The 17,757-nt window shown below is 31.6% G+C and overlaps 11 protein-coding genes across 11 annotated transcripts; 6 read left to right on the forward strand and 5 right to left on the reverse strand.

Moving 5' to 3' along the window:
- Positions 1 to 614: 614 nt before the first annotated feature.
- FG386_003523 (proteasome subunit alpha type 3) lies at positions 615 to 1,370 on the reverse strand (the record flags this gene model as incomplete). Its single annotated transcript, XM_067342791.1, has 1 exon — positions 615 to 1,370. The coding sequence occupies one exon, from the start codon at positions 1,368 to 1,370 to the stop codon at positions 615 to 617; it is 756 nt and encodes a 251-aa protein (XP_067199037.1).
- A 664-nt stretch (positions 1,371 to 2,034) lies between these two features.
- Positions 2,035 to 3,465, forward strand: FG386_003534 (replication protein A large subunit; the record flags this gene model as incomplete). Its single annotated transcript, XM_067342802.1, has 1 exon — positions 2,035 to 3,465. One exon carries the CDS (start codon positions 2,035 to 2,037, stop codon positions 3,463 to 3,465), a length of 1,431 nt encoding a protein of 476 aa, XP_067199048.1.
- A 230-nt stretch (positions 3,466 to 3,695) lies between these two features.
- Positions 3,696 to 4,151, forward strand: FG386_003545 (ubiquitin-conjugating enzyme; the record flags this gene model as incomplete). The annotated part of the gene is made up of 1 exon (XM_067342813.1): positions 3,696 to 4,151. The coding sequence occupies one exon, from the start codon at positions 3,696 to 3,698 to the stop codon at positions 4,149 to 4,151; it is 456 nt and encodes a 151-aa protein (XP_067199059.1).
- A 231-nt stretch (positions 4,152 to 4,382) lies between these two features.
- FG386_003556 (O1) lies at positions 4,383 to 5,021 on the reverse strand (the record flags this gene model as incomplete). Its single annotated transcript, XM_067342824.1, has 1 exon — positions 4,383 to 5,021. One exon carries the CDS (start codon positions 5,019 to 5,021, stop codon positions 4,383 to 4,385), a length of 639 nt encoding a protein of 212 aa, XP_067199070.1.
- A 222-nt stretch (positions 5,022 to 5,243) lies between these two features.
- Positions 5,244 to 5,686, forward strand: FG386_003557 (uncharacterized protein; the record flags this gene model as incomplete). The annotated part of the gene is made up of 2 exons (XM_067342825.1): positions 5,244 to 5,366; positions 5,420 to 5,686. The coding sequence occupies 2 exons, from the start codon at positions 5,244 to 5,246 to the stop codon at positions 5,684 to 5,686; spliced, it is 390 nt and encodes a 129-aa protein (XP_067199071.1).
- Positions 5,687 to 6,841: 1,155 nt separating this feature from the next.
- FG386_003558 (uncharacterized protein) lies at positions 6,842 to 7,267 on the forward strand (the record flags this gene model as incomplete). Its single annotated transcript, XM_067342826.1, has 1 exon — positions 6,842 to 7,267. The coding sequence occupies one exon, from the start codon at positions 6,842 to 6,844 to the stop codon at positions 7,265 to 7,267; it is 426 nt and encodes a 141-aa protein (XP_067199072.1).
- Positions 7,268 to 7,376: 109 nt separating this feature from the next.
- FG386_003559 (uncharacterized protein) lies at positions 7,377 to 9,011 on the reverse strand (the record flags this gene model as incomplete). Its single annotated transcript, XM_067342827.1, has 1 exon — positions 7,377 to 9,011. The coding sequence occupies one exon, from the start codon at positions 9,009 to 9,011 to the stop codon at positions 7,377 to 7,379; it is 1,635 nt and encodes a 544-aa protein (XP_067199073.1).
- Positions 9,012 to 9,265: 254 nt separating this feature from the next.
- FG386_003560 (uncharacterized protein) lies at positions 9,266 to 10,900 on the forward strand (the record flags this gene model as incomplete). Its single annotated transcript, XM_067342828.1, has 1 exon — positions 9,266 to 10,900. One exon carries the CDS (start codon positions 9,266 to 9,268, stop codon positions 10,898 to 10,900), a length of 1,635 nt encoding a protein of 544 aa, XP_067199074.1.
- A 300-nt stretch (positions 10,901 to 11,200) lies between these two features.
- FG386_003561 (uncharacterized protein) lies at positions 11,201 to 13,820 on the reverse strand (the record flags this gene model as incomplete). The annotated part of the gene is made up of 5 exons (XM_067342829.1): positions 11,201 to 11,241; positions 11,275 to 11,381; positions 11,459 to 11,799; positions 12,031 to 12,353; positions 12,485 to 13,820. The coding sequence occupies 5 exons, from the start codon at positions 13,818 to 13,820 to the stop codon at positions 11,201 to 11,203; spliced, it is 2,148 nt and encodes a 715-aa protein (XP_067199075.1).
- A 204-nt stretch (positions 13,821 to 14,024) lies between these two features.
- Positions 14,025 to 14,477, reverse strand: FG386_003524 (uncharacterized protein; the record flags this gene model as incomplete). The annotated part of the gene is made up of 4 exons (XM_067342792.1): positions 14,025 to 14,073; positions 14,150 to 14,254; positions 14,303 to 14,380; positions 14,440 to 14,477. 4 exons carry the CDS (start codon positions 14,475 to 14,477, stop codon positions 14,025 to 14,027), a joined length of 270 nt encoding a protein of 89 aa, XP_067199038.1.
- Positions 14,478 to 14,744: 267 nt separating this feature from the next.
- Positions 14,745 to 17,741, forward strand: FG386_003525 (cGMP phosphodiesterase A4; the record flags this gene model as incomplete). Its single annotated transcript, XM_067342793.1, has 1 exon — positions 14,745 to 17,741. One exon carries the CDS (start codon positions 14,745 to 14,747, stop codon positions 17,739 to 17,741), a length of 2,997 nt encoding a protein of 998 aa, XP_067199039.1.
- Between the last annotated feature and the right edge of the window lie 16 nt (positions 17,742 to 17,757).

The following is a 17,757-nucleotide window of genomic DNA, read 5'->3' on the forward strand; positions in this document are numbered from 1 at the left end:
ATCAACTTCAAAGTTGGATCACCTTTTATCTTTTTGAACATTTGTTCAAAGTAAGCACTCATTTGATTTGTATTATAATTAGTACTTATATTGCTAAAATTAGAATTTTGAACAATAGAAAATAAAATCATTGAGTCATTCCCAGAAATATTTGAGGATACTAATTCATCATCTTCCAACTTCTTTCCCTCGAACTCTAAATCAACTTTTTTATCATCTTTTATATTAAATTCTATCTTCAAAATTGATTTCAAGACTTCAACCGTAGTTTCTTCATGTATATCAAGGGATATAACCTCCTTAGTAATGTTGTCAAGTAGATTTACCTTCATTTCCTGTTTCAAACTATATCAATTTACCTGGTCGCAGGGTCGAACTACAAAAAAAAAAAAAAAAAAAAAAAACAAAAAAAAAAAAAAAAAAAAAAAAAAAACCCACAAAAAATCCAAGTGGCTAGTTTCGTTAAGCACCTTACACAAAGTGGCAGGAAGTATTAAATTATGAAAAAAATGAATCAAATTTTAGAAAGAGCAAAATCGCTATTTCCATTCTAGTTTCTGAAGAAAGTATGTTATAATTAAATAATAATTGTTTCTACAATTAAATTTGTAATATCACTCAGCACTGGAGAGTCTTTCAATATATTCATCAACACGCCTGTTAATATCTTTGACGTCTTTGTTAGGGATGAACTTAAATCTATAATCAGAACTTCGGCTTACTGTTGCCAATTCTAGTTCAACGTTATTTGATGCACCTTCTTCTCTTGATTGAATGGTTACTCTTGCTGCCTCATAAAGGGCATCTTCTTCTGATAGGTCTCTTCCGAGTAATTTTTCAAGGTCTGTTTTAGCGAATTGCCTTCCTTTTCCTATTGCCATTGCATTATATTTGTAACAAGATCCAGATGGGTTGATGCAATATAATTCAATACCTCTATCTTGGTCAAAACCACCCAACAGTAACGAACATCCAAATGGACGAACGGACCCGTATAAAGTAAAATTATGCATAAACGTTGCAATTCTCTCAGACAATACACGTATAGGAATATGGCTCCCATATATTTTTTGGTAGTTTATTGATTCTGACCGTGCAATAGAAATTATTTTCTGTGCGTCAGTAACGAATCCTGCAATACAACAACCTATTCTGCTATCTATTGCAAAAACTCTTCTGTTTATACCAGGGATCATCATTTTACTTGAGACATAGTTGTCAACTGCAAACACAACTCCTGAATTGTATATAATCGCAACAGCAGTCCCACTATTGTCTATAGCTTTGTTCGCATATTCGACTTGAAACACACGGCCATCTGGAGAAAAAGTTGAGACTGATAAGTCATATCCAGATCCTATACTAGCCATTATTTTATTTATATAACAAAAAAATATTAAAACAAATTCTTTCACTTGCTTGATCTTGATTTAAGAGACAAAAGTCCACCATTTTTTCGGTATCCCCATAGATAGTAAAATTAACCTTGAATTAGCCGGGTTTAAAATAAGCTTAATAATGTAAAATATGTTGTCTACCCCCCTCCCGCATCATGAGGCAGGTTTATTTACCTTCGAATGTAACAGCACGAACATTAAAGGTTGCTGAAACCCAAAAACAAAGTTAATATTTCTAGTTTCTTAATAAGATGATTCCCTCTTGTGATTATTCAAATTTGTACATATATTAGAATTAGTTTGCACAGAATTTGTCAAAAACATCTATGTTAAACTTTTTTGTATTTATTTATATTTGATAGTGTTTTTTTCCAATATCCAGCATTATTTATTACTTTCATCTATAGATTTGCAGTTCCTTATTTTTCATTTTAAATTAAGTGTTTTTTTTTTGTGAATGTGGGGACGAGAGCAAGCTTAATTACTCACACACCCCCCACTCCCTGCTAACTACGCAAGTTAGGGATATTTTTACTTCAGAAAAGTGAAATTTCTTTTATTTAATTCAAAGGATGCCGGAGTAAGTTTCTAAAAACCTAAATGTCTTTCTGTAACTAATTTTATTTTCAGAAATTTTATGCCGATTAGGGAAGTAAATGTAAACAGGCAGTCAATTTCTATTAAGGGCCGTGTAATACAAAAAAGTAGAACTCTTCAAACGCTGAGAGGTGGACTACGTTTTTTCCACGTTGATATCATTGATAAGGATAACGATGTGATAAGAATAAAATTTTGGAGGAACAAGGCGGAAGAATACTATCATATTTTGGATCAGGGTTCAGTTTACATCTTCAAATGTACAGGAAGCGACGTTATGGTTTCAAATTCTAAATTCAATGACACAGCAAATCCCTATGAAATAAACTTTTCAGATAGATGTGTGTTAATAAAAATTGAGGATGATGATGATTCAATCAGCAAGGCACCAAAATACGCATTTACAACAATAAGAGATGTGAAAGATATTTCCACCCCTTCAATTGTCGACATCATTGGAGTTGTAAAACAATTTACTCCTTGTGTAAAAGTCATATCGAAGAAAAATAATGATGAAGTTTCAAGGAGAACAATAAACTTAGTAGATGATACCGAACACCAAATAAATATTACTTTGTGGGGAGAATTAGCGGATATGGGCGACGAAAAACTTTCTGGAAATCCTGTTATTGCATTGAAGAGCATTCAAATCCGCGATTACCAAGGGAAACAAGGATCAACTTTAAGTGGGAGAAGCTTGATCGATTTTTCACCCAATGATAATAGGTTTATTCAATTAAAAGATTGGTTCAATGAACATGGCAGCAATGTTAAGTTTCAGTCAATTAGTATTTATAATTCAAATGAAAGTACAAATAATATTGGAAAGAATAATACAGTGAATTTTTGGAAAACATTATCAGAGATAAAAAGTATAATTGAGAGCAATGAGGTAAATTTTAATCAAACTTACAATGTTTTGGCAAGAATATCAAAAATAGGTTCTAATAACATGGTTCATCAGAATTCTAATGAAAAAAGTTCTCTTACATATGATGCCTGTCCAAAATGCAAAAAGAAAGTTTTAAATACAACAATGTATTGCGAAAAATGTGATGAAAGTGTCTTACCTGAAACTAAATATCTTTTCCCGGTTACTATAGAAGATCACACCTGTTCTCTAATTGTTAGGTGCTTTCACGAAACTGCTTCGACTATTCTCAGCGGGCTGGACGCATCAGCATACAAGTACATGGCTAGTGATAATGATAAGAAGTTGAATTTTATCTTAAACTTTCAGTATTTGTGGAAATACTACAACCTAAGAATAACTTTAAAGAATGAAGAGTACAACAATCAAAAAAGAATTCAAGCGACAATTCAGTCCGCAGAATTGGTTGATTTCGAATTTGTTGCCAAAAAAATGACAGGTTCAATACAAATGTTTATTAGCAATACAAATAAAAGGTTTTCTAGAAATGATGTAACGGACACATTGATTACAAAGAAATCACTGATTGATTGGAACTAAACTGTTTTATCTTTTTTGCTACTATTTGTCTATAGTTATTCAAAATTTCACTATTTAGTTCCTCATAAGTAGTTCTTTACGTTTCTGATTCTCAAAAATTCGATCTCCAAAATTCAAACTCGCAGGTATGTGGCGCATTAGTGTGCTCTAAATTTCACTTCCGCTGAATTTAACATTGCCTAGAACATTTAAAAAAACAAATTATTTAATTTGAGGGATTGATATTTGAAATGTCAATTTCAAAAAGAATTCAAAAAGAAACTATGAATTTAGCGAATGATCCTTCTCCCGGGATTTTTGCGGAACCAAACAAGGACAATTACAGATATTTTAAAATAATGATGATGGGCCCTGAAGGAACACCTTATGAAGGAGGTAGCTACAGACTAGAGTTGTTTCTACCAGAACACTATCCTATGGAGCCTCCAAAAGTCAGATTTTTGACAAAGATATATCATCCAAATATTGACAAACTTGGAAGGATTTGTCTGGATATTTTAAAAGACAAGTGGAGTCCTGCATTGCAAATAAGAACTGTTCTATTAAGTATCCAAGCACTTCTGAGTTCCCCTGAACCGGACGATCCATTAGATACAGTCGTTGCTGATCACTTTAAGAACGATAAACTAGGTGCAGAATCAACGGCAAGGGAATGGAACCGTATATACGCTTCGGAAAATATATAAGAAAATGTAAAATGTTTTTTTGTCTTGTTAATTACTTAATTCGCAATTGTTTTAGTTTGAAGGGACATCTAAATAAATTAATAAGACTGAGATTTTACTATGTAGTATAGGTATTAAAAAAGAATAAAACTTCCAAAGAAAAGTACTATAACTTGTTCTACAAGCATTTATTCAAAATTTACACAACTAGATGATATAAAACTTATTATTAGTAGTTTATAGGTAAATGTCCTAATTTTTTTGGTCTTTTTTTATCAAATCACGTAATTCGCCCAAAATTTTTGCCTCCCTTACTAGTCTTTCATTTTCATTTTGTAGTGCAATGTTCCTCCTTTCTTCTGCAGAGTATACTTGATTTTCCTTTCTTATTCTAACTGCAGTCATCCTCTTGTGCATGCTTCCGCTCATCACATAACCTATTTTTTCAAATGATTCTATTTGCTCTCCTGTAAGCCCAACTTCACCTCTCCTTGGAATTCTTTTTCCTGCTTGTACAAACTGTGCCATTGCTTCACCTTCTCCCAAAAGAAGTGCCCCACCATAGTTAATGTTCTGGTTGGATCTAACCTGCATATCAGAAATAGATGGTCCTAAGGATTCATCAAGCTCCGAACATTCATTTAAGTTATTTGATATACTGACTTCAATTGAGCTTTGATTCTCATCTGAGGATAACTCTCTGTCTAGTGAAGACTCCCTACGAACAAATTTATTATTTGCCACATGACTCACCCTTATATTTAAGTCATCAATTTCTAATCCTATAGAAATGTTTTCGTTCCAAATATTTTTAACCTTTTTTTGCAATTTCTTCCTCTTTTCAGTTCGTTCATGAAGCCAAAAAAGAAGGTTCTCCCACTTTAGCTTCATAGTATAAAGAATGAATTTGAATTTATAAACTCATATAAAATGCTTTCATTATATCCAAATAACGAACCAAAAAAGGTTTAAGCTTTCTGTCAGATCCTATTTATTGTTCCCTCCAAAATTTTGCCGGTAATTTCCTCTCTCTAGCCCACAGATTTTTTTTCCTTTTTTTTGTAAAATAAATAAATTATATTTTACTCAGAAAGAGAACAATAACTTATAAATATGACATACGATTTTGATTTAAGATCACGCAACAAATACATAAATAACTCTTTATTAGAAGGATTTATCTCTAAGGATCTTGGTACAAAACAGAAAAGCTTACCACAAGTGGTTCAAGAACAAGTAAGTTTTACATTCATAATTTTAACTCTTATTCTTTAATTAATATTTGATAGGGGTTGATTAGGTCGATTGAGGATGAACTTAATATTCGAACTGCAGTATATGGATACCATTCTGCAGTTAAATCTAGAATGGAGCAGGCAATAGTTTCGAGGACACAAAGGCACCCAGGAATACCAAGTTCTCATCTTGGGTTGGATCTCATAATGGATTTAGACGATAAGATAGATTTTAGGGATGTTCTTGGAACTGAAAGACCTACTTGTCCACTGGGAAAAATGACAGTAAACGACGCGTTAGAGTCTATATTTAGAGTTTAACTCTATTCTAAGAACTGATTGATGTCCTATTTAATTCTACTAAGTTTTGTAAAATGAATCCAATATTCCTATTATGGGAATATATTGAATCAACCTAGAATAATAGTCTTACTCGGCCTCTTCTCTCTGCTTTCTTAAACGAGCAATGGTGGATCTAGCAGTGACCGCAGCAGCCGTGCTTAATTGCCATGCTCCACCTGCAAGGACCTTTCTACAGCCCCTGCACTCCCATATTCCACAGGCAGTTCTTCTTGTCGATGTCTTGCCACAAAATGGGCAAACATATACTTCACGTTGCAACACCTCAGTCTTCTTAACCTGTTTACGTAAAGAGGCACCATATCTGGTTCCAAATTTACCAACAATTCCGACCTAAAGAAAATATTAATTTAAAAATGAGATTATATTCAATTCCGTAGATCTTCAGTTGAGATACAGTTCCGATGAAAGTAATTTTCAATTTGTAACGAGACATTTCAATCATGTTTGGCCTCATTCATAAGTTTTGTCATATGATATCTATTAAATAAGAACTATATCTACAAAATCAAACTCACCTTCTTCGTTCTCTTACCCATTGTTATAAATTCTAAATCGCAGTATTAGGATCAGTTTCAAGCTAGAAAGAAAAGTAATAAATAATTGAGACAGTTAATATGCGCGCGTTGTCTCGGTTTGTTCAAGCGCGACATTACAAACAGTTATAAAGAGTAATATTTAATGTTACGTATTTTTCTCCCTCCTAATAATTAAAAATTCAACAAGAAGCTCAAGGGAAAATTCAAGGAAAATGGAACACTAAAGAGAAAACCTGTTAAATAACGACAAAAACATTATAGACTAATTTTATTTAAAAAGTACATTCAATTAAGATTGTATCTGTATATCATATTTGGATTTAAGTTTAACTTAAACATATAGGTGTCAAAGTTATATATTTAAGTATACAGTTAAAATATACTTGTTTTACACTTTTTTTTTAAATTGATTGTGGACAAAATGTAACACACCCATACTTGATTTTCACGGCATGTAAAAATAAAATAGACTTGATCATAGGAGTATATAGGCGGTATTTAATACACACATTTATGTCGCATGTTCTCAATCTATAATTTTTTAGTATACACCTTTTTCGTTTTTGGATTGTTAAAGATGTCAGAGTTAGAAATTCAGAACAAAGAAGATACAGTCAAGGAGGTAGAAGTTGAAAGCTGTAATGCTGATGAGTCGATTGAGCCAGAAAATACAAATAATATCTCTGTTGACAACAATGCTGCGATTGAATTGTTAAATGTAAACCTTCAGGATATGTTCGCAAATTCTTTTATTGGGGCAAATGTTGTAAATGCCACAAGGATGCAAGAAACTATTGGAGAATCATGGCCATTTGATCAGTATCAGGCGACTGGCCTGCTGCCCGTAGATTATGCATATTGGTTAACTCCATACAACACATCAATTGGCCCAACAGCATTCGTAATGATGCAATCCACTGCAACATTCCCAGATGGTACACAAATGGATGCTCAACAAGCAAGAGCACGCAGAAGAAGACATGTTTTTGGAGTTTGTTGTTAGAGGTAGTTGTTTTTATCAGGACTGGCAACAATAAAATTTAAACTTTAGTTTCGAGAATCAATGTGAGATTTGTTTTATATTTACATATTTGAATCGACTAATGTAAAATCTACGTTAAATTTCTCTTGCAACTATTGATTATGATATTCACTGCACTTCCAAGTTGCTTAAGTATTGCATGTTGTTTAACCTCCAGAGTTATTTTCTGTGATATTTTTTTAATGTATTCGTGTATTTCTAATGTGCTGCGACTTTTACTCTGATTTGAATTCGAGATATTTATCAAGTTATTTTCATAAAGAATGTGTTCTAAGAACTCTGAAATTAATATAAACTGTGAGGGAGTACACTTTCCTAAGTTCTTACTAACATATTTTAGAATGCTTGTAACCTTGTTAATGTCGTCTTCTCTTGCAATTAAATGTATTGCACCTCTAGATGAGAGAAGCCCAAGTAAGGAAATAAAATGAGACCAGCTCATATTGAGAGTCAATTCTAACGCTTTTTTATATGAATATGACCTTATTATTTTGTCCAATTTTGTCTGTGGTCTCTTATTAATATAAATTTCTGTATCAACTTCATCAACCTTCGCTTCCCTTCCTCTCTTAAAATATCTCGAAGTTCCTGTCCTATAGCTCTTTTTAATCTCAGCAACTTCCTGATCTTCAATACCTTTATTTTTAACTTGTACCTTTTTCCTGTTAACCCACGACCCATCTTCAAGCCCAGCTACTATGTAAGTTGAACACTCAGAAATTGCAACTTTTACTACTCCTCTATTAAAATTTAGCGACCTAACAAATTCAAAACTATTACTTTCATACAAGTATAAATTATGATCTAAACAACCCACAACAAAAAAATCATCATTTAATGAAACCGACGTAATTGTCCTACCAAAGTTAGAAATTTCCTTTACACAAGATAAGTCTGAATTTTTCAAGTTCCAAATCTTTATTGAGCTCCCACCACACGAAATCAAAATTGTTCCATTAGTTAATCCAATACATTCTACTGGAAAATTATGTGAGTATGTTCTAATAACATTTAATTGAAATTTATTATCAGTTTCATTTAATTTATTTGTATCTTTACCAATTGAATAAAGGCGCCAAATATTGATTTTAAAATCGTAACTACATGTAATGAAGTAATTCAAGTCATTTACATTATACTTCGAGAAATCGTTGTCAACAAGTACGCCAAATTCGATATCAAGAGGTAAAATGCACTTTATAATATCTGCATGTGCAGAAACTTTTAGTATTAATTCACCTGTTGAAACTTCAAAAATAGATAGTTTTCCAGTATTTCCCCCAGAAATTATTTTGCTTTTGTCATTTGAAAATGAAATTGAAGTATGCTTTTCCTCAAACTTTTCAAATCTACGAACTATTTGCTTAGTATCAACATCTATTGCGATACATTCACTGCTATCTAGAATAATTCCGCATAATTTTCCATCTTTTCTAAGCTTTGATGCAAGGATAGAGTGTTTTGAATTAAATGATCCCTCATCTTTTAAATAATCTATATTTTTTAATGAAGGATTAATAGTCTTGAATTTGTTTTCTGACGTAATATTAAGTATCGTATTTCCATTTAAAGCCGAAAACTCCAAGTTTAGAATGATACCCTCCTCTTTTCCACTATTGACATACAAATAACGATTATTAGATGATTTTTCAGATGAAAAAACTCTTTTACTTTTATCCAATTCAATAGGAAAATAATCACCCATTTTCAATTCATTTTTACTTTATTATCAAGTCTCCAATGTGTCAGGTTTTACCTTTTAAGACAAAAAGAGAGAGGCGCCTGTAATAGAGGTTATTTGGCGCCTTATGTCACACATTTCACACTGCATGTAAGGTTTATTAAACTGAAAAAAGGATGAAAATCAAACGAGAAACTAAACTGTCTATTAATTAATTTAAGTAAAGTTTGATTAGGTGCAGACATATATTATGTATGACAGTTTTTCTTTAGAAAAAAATGAGTTCCACAAAGCTCGTTGAAAAACCTAGCTTCAAGCTAGATCTGAGAAAGCTAAATCCTGATTTTGAGATTGAAGAATACAAGGAAAGAATTCTTAAAAAATCTCAAAATAACAAGAATAATGCCAACATATCTAGTTCATTGAGAAATAGTGAAGAGTATTACATTGAAAAATTGAGACAGATAGAGGAAGAAAATATAAAGTTACGTGAAATAAACGAACAGCTCTCAAGGTCACTAAGTATGACCACAAGATCAACATCACTAATTACTGGTTATAATCCTCTTCAAAATAAAAATTTATACAGTAGATACTTCAGTTCAATAAACGAGCAAATTATTACGACCTCAAGATCAATGCTCTTAAATTTAAACATGGAGAGGAACTTAAAAGCAACAGTGAGTAATATTATTGGTGAGAGATCTGAAGTAGCTTTGAGCGTATTAGTGTCAAACGAAGAGTACTTTTTGGGGTTAGATCCAATACATGAAAGTCAGTCTGCTAGAGTTGTACTGTCAAAAATACCTTCGTACTGGAGAATAAACAAAATTCCTCAGTTTTGGGAAGGATTTTTCAACATAATGTCTTCAGTAGTTCAAAAAGGATTCTTAAATACTCTAAGTTATTGGTCTTTTTTGAGAGCACCACCTAGTCCAAAAAAGAACGTGAGAAGATGGGAGGGAATAACAATAAAATATCAAGGTCCTTTAAAAGAATATAAAGGTTATTCGCTTGCAGGGAATGATGATGGCCTCTTTGTATACCTTCAATCTGAAGAAGACGCATATGACAATATCTTTTACTGTAACTTCAGGAGGAGAAAAGCCATTCCTCAAACTGAAAGTAATTCTGAAACTAGAAAAAATATTTTAAATTTATTACATGCAAATACGAGAAGTTATATCTGCATAGATACAAAGGCCAAAAATGAAGACAAAATTATGATTAAACTATCAGAATCAAAGAGAAATAAATTAATGTTTGAAGAAGTAGATGCAACAGAATTACTAACAAAGCAATTATTACGAACTGCAGAGCAAATTTCTCAGGAAATGGATCAATCAAAGCAAGATTTCGTCTATTATGATAATACACCTTCAAGATTAGATAGTAAGGGGTATATAAGAAATATTCCTGGGACAAATTTTAGTCAAGAAGAAGGATTTACAAGTAGAACGGTTGAGCCATGTATTTCAATTGAAAGGGAGGTTATGATAAGAAATAATTCACTTGCTGATGAATTATCATTCGAAACTTCAAGTATTCAACAAAACAAGGATTTCATGTGTGATAGAAGTGCATTAAGGCATAAGTTTTGTGAATTAAGAATAAATGACCAAATCAATTGTGAAATGAGTATTAGTTGTAAAAACGAGTCAAATATTTCGAATAACTCAAACATATGTTCTCCTAGAATAAGAGCTTCAAATGTAATAAATGATAAAGTTATTGGAATTGATTATCATGAAGTTCCTTTAACAAAAAGACTAAATGTAGTATACATTCCGTCAACTACTGCAGTGCTTGTGCACGATTTGGTGGATAGTGAAGAAGACGACAAAATCAATAGTATTTCTGAGTGCGAAAATATTAGTGATGCCGAACAGGAATACTTCAAAGCAAATAAGTAACAAAGTTGAACAAGTATCAGTAAAATTTTATAACTAAATTTAGGGAAATTTAAAATTATCTATTCATAATCAATTTTTTTTTAAGCCAATTCCGAATGTAAATTAAGTCTTGTTCCATAATATTATCTTGATCTTCATTATTGAATGTACATTGAAGAAAGCTTTTGAGTTGAAAAGAAAGCCTTTTGACAGAATTAATTATTCTAATTTTCTTGCTCATTATTTTTATTAAGTTATGAACTCTATTTATTTCATAGTTACATATTTCATTTCTGAGAGCTAATTTCAAGACATGTGTTTTCAAGTCATTAGCTTTAGGAGAATTGCCTGTATAAACGTTACTTAGTTAAATAATTGTAATTTTACAAACATACCTGAACTAGTATGACAAAGAGAGTTCAATTTTATGAGAAATTCATCAGAAACATTCCTCTCAAATAATAAACAATTATCACGTGATTTTGGCATTTTATATTCGCACCTGAACAAATAGAGTGCGCTAAACGAGGAAAACAAGACATTGACAAATAACAAAAAAAAACTTAATTTTTTAAATACTGTTTAACCAAATTAATAATATCGCCTGTAAATTGAATAAAATATTTCTCAGCATTATTTTCAACATCAGGGTTGTCTAAAAAATAAAGTGACTTTTTGACTAGAAACATCCCCAAAAAACTGGCAAGGCCGCTGGCCAGCGCAGGAGTGAAGTTCTGGATCAAAAGTAAGGAGAATTCCTTAATCAAACCATTAATATCAGTTTTATCAAAAGAAATGGAATTTCTAATAAGAAATCTCGTTAACATTGGAATTAACTGGATATTTAATATATCAGTAATTGATTCCAAAGTCCACTCTCCAATTCCAGGTAATTCAAAGTGTTCAAAGAATCTGTAAGGCTAAACAAGTTACACAATCACAACTTGTCAGGAACTAACTTTTACCGCATCAGACAAATGCCTCAATATAATCAATGACAATCAAATTAACTGATATTTTGGTAAAGTCATAAAGAAATGAGACAAACTCTTCAAAACGAATCATAAGCTAATTTCAAATATGAAAGTACCAAATTCATACTCGTCATCATTTATCATCATCGCAGTGGAGTTAATTCACATTAAACATACCTGTAGTATCTCCAAAAATACTTCTCTTTTAAGTTCACCAAATGTACCAAATATTAGTATTTTAGTATTGCACCACTTGTTTGATCTTGATACTAAGTCAATAAAAAACATAATAGATGTATACGTGGAATTTTTTTCTGAGAAATACTGATCAAGTTCTTCAAATACAATAACAACTTCACGTCTCCTAATAGAAAAATCTATTATTCTCATTAAAAATAATTCCAAATGACCTATTGTTGCATTGTAGATGTCCGCGGAATATAAAACTAATGTGTCAAATTTTATTTCTCGTGAAATCGAACAAACTAAGGAACTTTTACCTAAATAAGTTAATGAATTCAAGAATCTTATAACAAGCATCAAAAATAATAGGCTCAGTTTTTTCATCATTAAATTATTTATGACCTATCATATAGTTATTTCATCATTTGCCTGTAAATAAGTTACTTACCACAACCATGATGTCCAGAAACTATGATTCCAGACAAAGAATTGCGTGAATTCATTGAAATTAAATTTATATTATTGTAAATTCCAAGATATGGCAATGTGTACATTAGTACCCTATTCAGGATATCATCACATCCAAATATGTTGCCTAAACCACAACTTTCACCAATATAACTATTTTTAGTCTTCAATAAGGAAGTAACACTGGGACTATTATCTGTTGGATTAATTCTCTCAAGAGAAGTTGTCATATATTTCAAGAAAACTCCAAAAAAGTCAATATTTGAATCATTATCATAAATTATTGCTATAAAATTTCCACTAGAAATGATACATGAATCCTTATTAGAATTGTTATTTATTATATCTTCCATTCTTTCAAGTTCAATCTCATCAATTAGTAGCGAGATATCTTTATTTGAAAGTTTTTCGATCATTCTAAATGTATTATTAAATACCAATTTCATTAGATGGTCTGTCGTTTCTTTAGAAAACTTGTATTTAACTCCAATGAGATACTTAAACAGAAGTATTTGTTGTTCTTCTTCAAAATAAGATTGGTCATCAAAGAAGATTCGATATATATATTTGTACCATGACTTAAATAAATTTCTGGTATCGGAAAAGTTATCTTGAGTATAGTTACGCTCACGTTCATTAGAAAATATATTATCAGTACTATCTATAAAAAAAGAAATTATTGGCAATCCTTCTTCATGCCATTTTTTTATATATTTGTTTAGTAGATAAAGCATAACTTGGGAATTATCAACTCCACAGTGCGTTCTCAAATTTTCTGCATTTAAATTGACTGCAGAAACCAAGTAATTAATGTGAGTAAATTTTGTAATTATCATGGGAAATTTGTAATCATCCAATACACCTTTTGTAAGCGTCCTTGCCCTTATTGTTAGAGAGTCTAATTCAGATTCAAGAGCACCATAAAAATCATTATAATCCCTAAAAACACTATTTTCTTGTAAGAATATTCTTAAATCTATAATAGGCAAATTAGAAAAACTCGGATCTGAAAACTGCCCTATTTTTAAATATCCGCGATACAATTCATCAACAAAATAATTACCTGAAGAATCGCTTGCGGATAAAACAAATACCTGAGGTAAATAGTTGTCCCTATTTAAAATACATAGTTCATTAAAGCAATTACAGTCATAATTTCTTCGTTTAAAAATATTTCCAAACAAAATAAATATAGTTGATCCCAGTCTCTCAAAAAAATCGGTTACTAGTAGCCTCCTTCCAACAAAAGTCCTTTCAAGCTCAAATTTCCATTTACATAAAAAATTTGAGAGACGCTTCTCAAAGAGATCAATCATATCAGCATACAAAGCATATTTGTGGGGATTTATATGTGAAATGGGTCAGAGTAATTACATTATATATTGTATGTAGAAATCTATTTGCGAGTGAGAAAATGGCAAATTCTAGTGTTGTAAAATGTCTCGCAATAGGCGCGTATTTATTCCAATTTTAAGCTATAAAGGTGAGAGTTTTCTTTCTGATATAAAATAAAACAAGAATTAGTTATGTATTGAAAGAGTGATATCACTTTTATTTGTTGTTTTGTTTCTGATTAAAAAAATGTACGGTAATATATCTATTCAGATAGTTATGAGATGATTAGATATTGCTTCTTCAGACTTACCTCCCTGAAACCTGAAATCCCGAGAGCTTCTCTAGGGCCTTTGCTGCATCTTCCTTATCATCAAAAACAACAAATGCTGTTCCCTTAGCGCTATCGCTAGTGCCTCTAACATAATTATGAATGTGAACAAATAGTCAATTTCTCAAACATTACCTCCTAATTTGTCTGATAGTTCCATATTTTCCAAATATATTATAAAGATCACTTGAATTTATGTTGTAGGGCAAGTGCCTGATTTAAATTTTCAATAAATTAAAGAAAAGTGGAAAATTTTAAAAAGAAAGACATACCTTACATAGAGTATGCTACTCGCATCAACTTGAACCATAAATAATGCATGTAAATATCAAGCAATACAAAATAGATCCAAACAGTGAACAAAACTACATAAATAAATGTATAAAAATGAAATTTCCATTAACTACCTAAAGAGGCTGGTTCTTTATGTTCGCAAATAATTAATTTGTGGCGGCCATAATAAAGCCGCTATTTATACACACAATAGTTCCGCGCGTGTACCAGAGCATTAAAATTATTTTCATTTTCTTAATGTCGCATCCTCGATTAACTCTTATCCTTAATTTGGAAGCTTAGGATGAGTGTGTCGGCCAGTTCTCCCTCGTATGGGAGGACTGCAGTTTCTGAGAGCAATAATAAATTGGGGTTGAATATCAATTTAAATGAGTTTGAAATTTTCGAGCAGAGGAGTTTGAAAACGAGATTAAATGAATTAATTTCACCTTTTATAAATACTTTTTCCTCTGCATCTAATCTAGAATACTTACATCCAATAACACTTAGGTTCAGGAGCAATATATTGGAAAAAAAGTTTAAAAATAAATTCAAAAAAAGAACCGAAATCGGGATATTTTGGATTGGCCTACTTTCGTTGATATTAATTATTATTGATATTTTATTAGAAATTTTTAACTTGGAAGTTAGAAAGTCTTCTGATAGCTCTGTAACTTCATATTTTATAATTTGTGGTTTAGTTGCATCATGTTCACTATTCCTAATAATTACTTTTTTTATAGACTTTTTAAATAAATACTTGGATATTATTTTCACAGTTGTAACAATCTTTACAACAATACTAAATATAACAGCAGGTAATTTATTGATGGATTTTTCTGTTTCAGTGGGCAACGGACATTATACTGCAGTTCAAAATTCCAGATCTTTAATAGTTGTAACTATTTGCTGTATTCTACACTTTATGCTTCCTATTTCTTTTTTGAGCATTTTAATATATGCAATCACAAGCATTTTTTCTTATATTATATTGGTTCCATCAATGTTAACACCCATTACAAATGAAACTCAATACGTCTCTACAATAATTTACTTATTTGTGTTTTGTTTTGTTTGTATAGTTGCAAAGAGAGTAAATATAATATCTTCAAGAAGAGACTTTTTCAACATTAATTTAGTTAGGGCGGAGATGCAAATACTAGAGGAGTCGATGAATCAAGCACCAAAGTCTACAGTTATAGAGGGTACGTTGGCGAATATAAATAAAGTACAGCTATTTCTCAGGTACCTAAATACATCTTATTCCAAGGGAATAAATCGCAAAATGTTGCATGATGCAATGATAGATTTAACATCTGCGCAAGTAACTCTATCTAGATCTGATGATATTTATGCAGTTGATCCTGTTGCAATATTTTTGCCACAAACACTTCAATCTAATATACCGCAGACTCCTAAAAGGCATTCGAGGACAAAGATACCTGTAATTGGTGATTTAACTCAAAATGAAGATTCATTGTGTAATACTTCTCCAAAAAATAAGCTGGAATCCAACAATTGCGATGAGATTAGGATACCGATATCGCCAAATTCACCAAAATCAAAGGGAAATTTTCTTTCTCCAAAAACATATGAAAATAAAGGTATTCGCAATAATTTTGAGTCGCTCACTACAAGAAGGAATACTGAATCTAGAGTGACAAATAACTCTATTCCTGGACCTTCTCGTCGTAGACTTTCGATGATGATTGCAACAGCAGGTGGAAACTCTTCATCTTTTATGGATCCTTCAGTTGAGCGAGTTAGAGAATATATTACTGCAGAATTTACAAAATCTTCTGTATCAAGAAGGGAAGTTTTATATCAATCTAAGTTGTTTGATGATAGCTTGCCTAGCGGAAACAATATGAATGACAAGTCTGATAAGAGCCAGCAGAGCTCAGACATTAGTCAAAAAGTGGAAAACATTATTAGTAAATCTGGAAACGTTGAGGAGTCAGTTATAAGGGATAATATAGATGATAATTATAAGACTATTCTTAAAGATAAACGCAAACTTGCTCATTTCGCTACACATGCTGCTTCGAAGTTACTTTCAATAAAGGATCCTTCAGGTAATATTGCATTGCAATGTAAATCATTTTTTAATGAATCTAATCCTCAAAAGTTTGTTCTTCCAGAATTACCTCCAAATGTTAATACCGAATTTTATAATGATGTAGAAAAATCGCTACAACTTATGGAAAATAATTATTCCTTTGATTGGGATTTAGATATGTGGGAGTTGGGAAAACTTACTAAAGGAAATTGCTTATCTATTGCTGGACTATTCATGCTATTTAATATTGTTTCTGAAGAAAAAAATCCTAAATTGAAAGAAGATTTATCAAGTTTGCCTAGAGGTATTTCCGCTGCATTTCCCTCTTCGATTACTGCACCTTCCAAATTGATAACTGACATCTCAAAATTCATGGTATTTTTCAGGGAATTAAATATCAGGTATTTAAATAATAAATATCATAATGAACTTCATGGTGCAAATGTATGTCATCAATCAATTTGTTTGGCAAGAACTACTGGTCTTTGGAATCATTTAGACACAGTTGAAAGACTTGCCTCTGTTGTTGCTGCACTTGGACATGATGTAGGTCACATAGGCAGAACAAGTAACTTTTTAGTAAATTCAAGACACATGCTTGCAGTTAACTACAATGATAGGTCTGTTTTAGAAATGTTTCATGCATCTTTGACATTTAGGATAATATATTATTACGGAAGTGGTGCTGCAGACTTTCTGCAAAATTGGGATACGGAACTTCATAAGGATTTCAGAAGAATAGTTATTGAATTGATTCTAGAAACAGACATGCATCGTCATTTTGAGTGTGTTTCTAGATTTAGAGTTAGAAGACAGGCAGTAGATTGGGATCCGTATGGTGATCCTCAGGATAGACTTATGCTTTCAAGAACTTGTTTAAAGGCTGCTGATATTGGTCATGGAGCGTTAAAGTGGGTCCAACATTACAAATGGTGTAAATCCGTTGTAGAAGAATTTTTCATTCAGGGTGAAGAGGAGAAGGCACTTTCACTACCTATTTCACCAATGTGTGACCGTGACTCAACGGACGTCCCAAAATCACAAGTTGGATTTTTAAACTTTGTTTGTCTTCCTTTATTTCAGGAACTATGCTTTGTTGATGTAGAGGGTGATGTTAGGCGTTGCATCGATCGTATATTGGAAAATATAAATAATTGGGAGGACATGGCAGAGGCAGGTATGGCTTGGAATAGTAACGAAGCACTAACGCTTATTTCAGAAAAAAAGGACGAGAATACTTGACTTATAGTTTAACACT

This window comes from Cryptosporidium ryanae, assembly GCF_009792415.1.
Source record: "Cryptosporidium ryanae isolate 45019 chromosome Unknown contig_85, whole genome shotgun sequence".
Lineage (NCBI taxonomy): Eukaryota > Apicomplexa > Conoidasida > Eucoccidiorida > Cryptosporidiidae > Cryptosporidium > Cryptosporidium ryanae.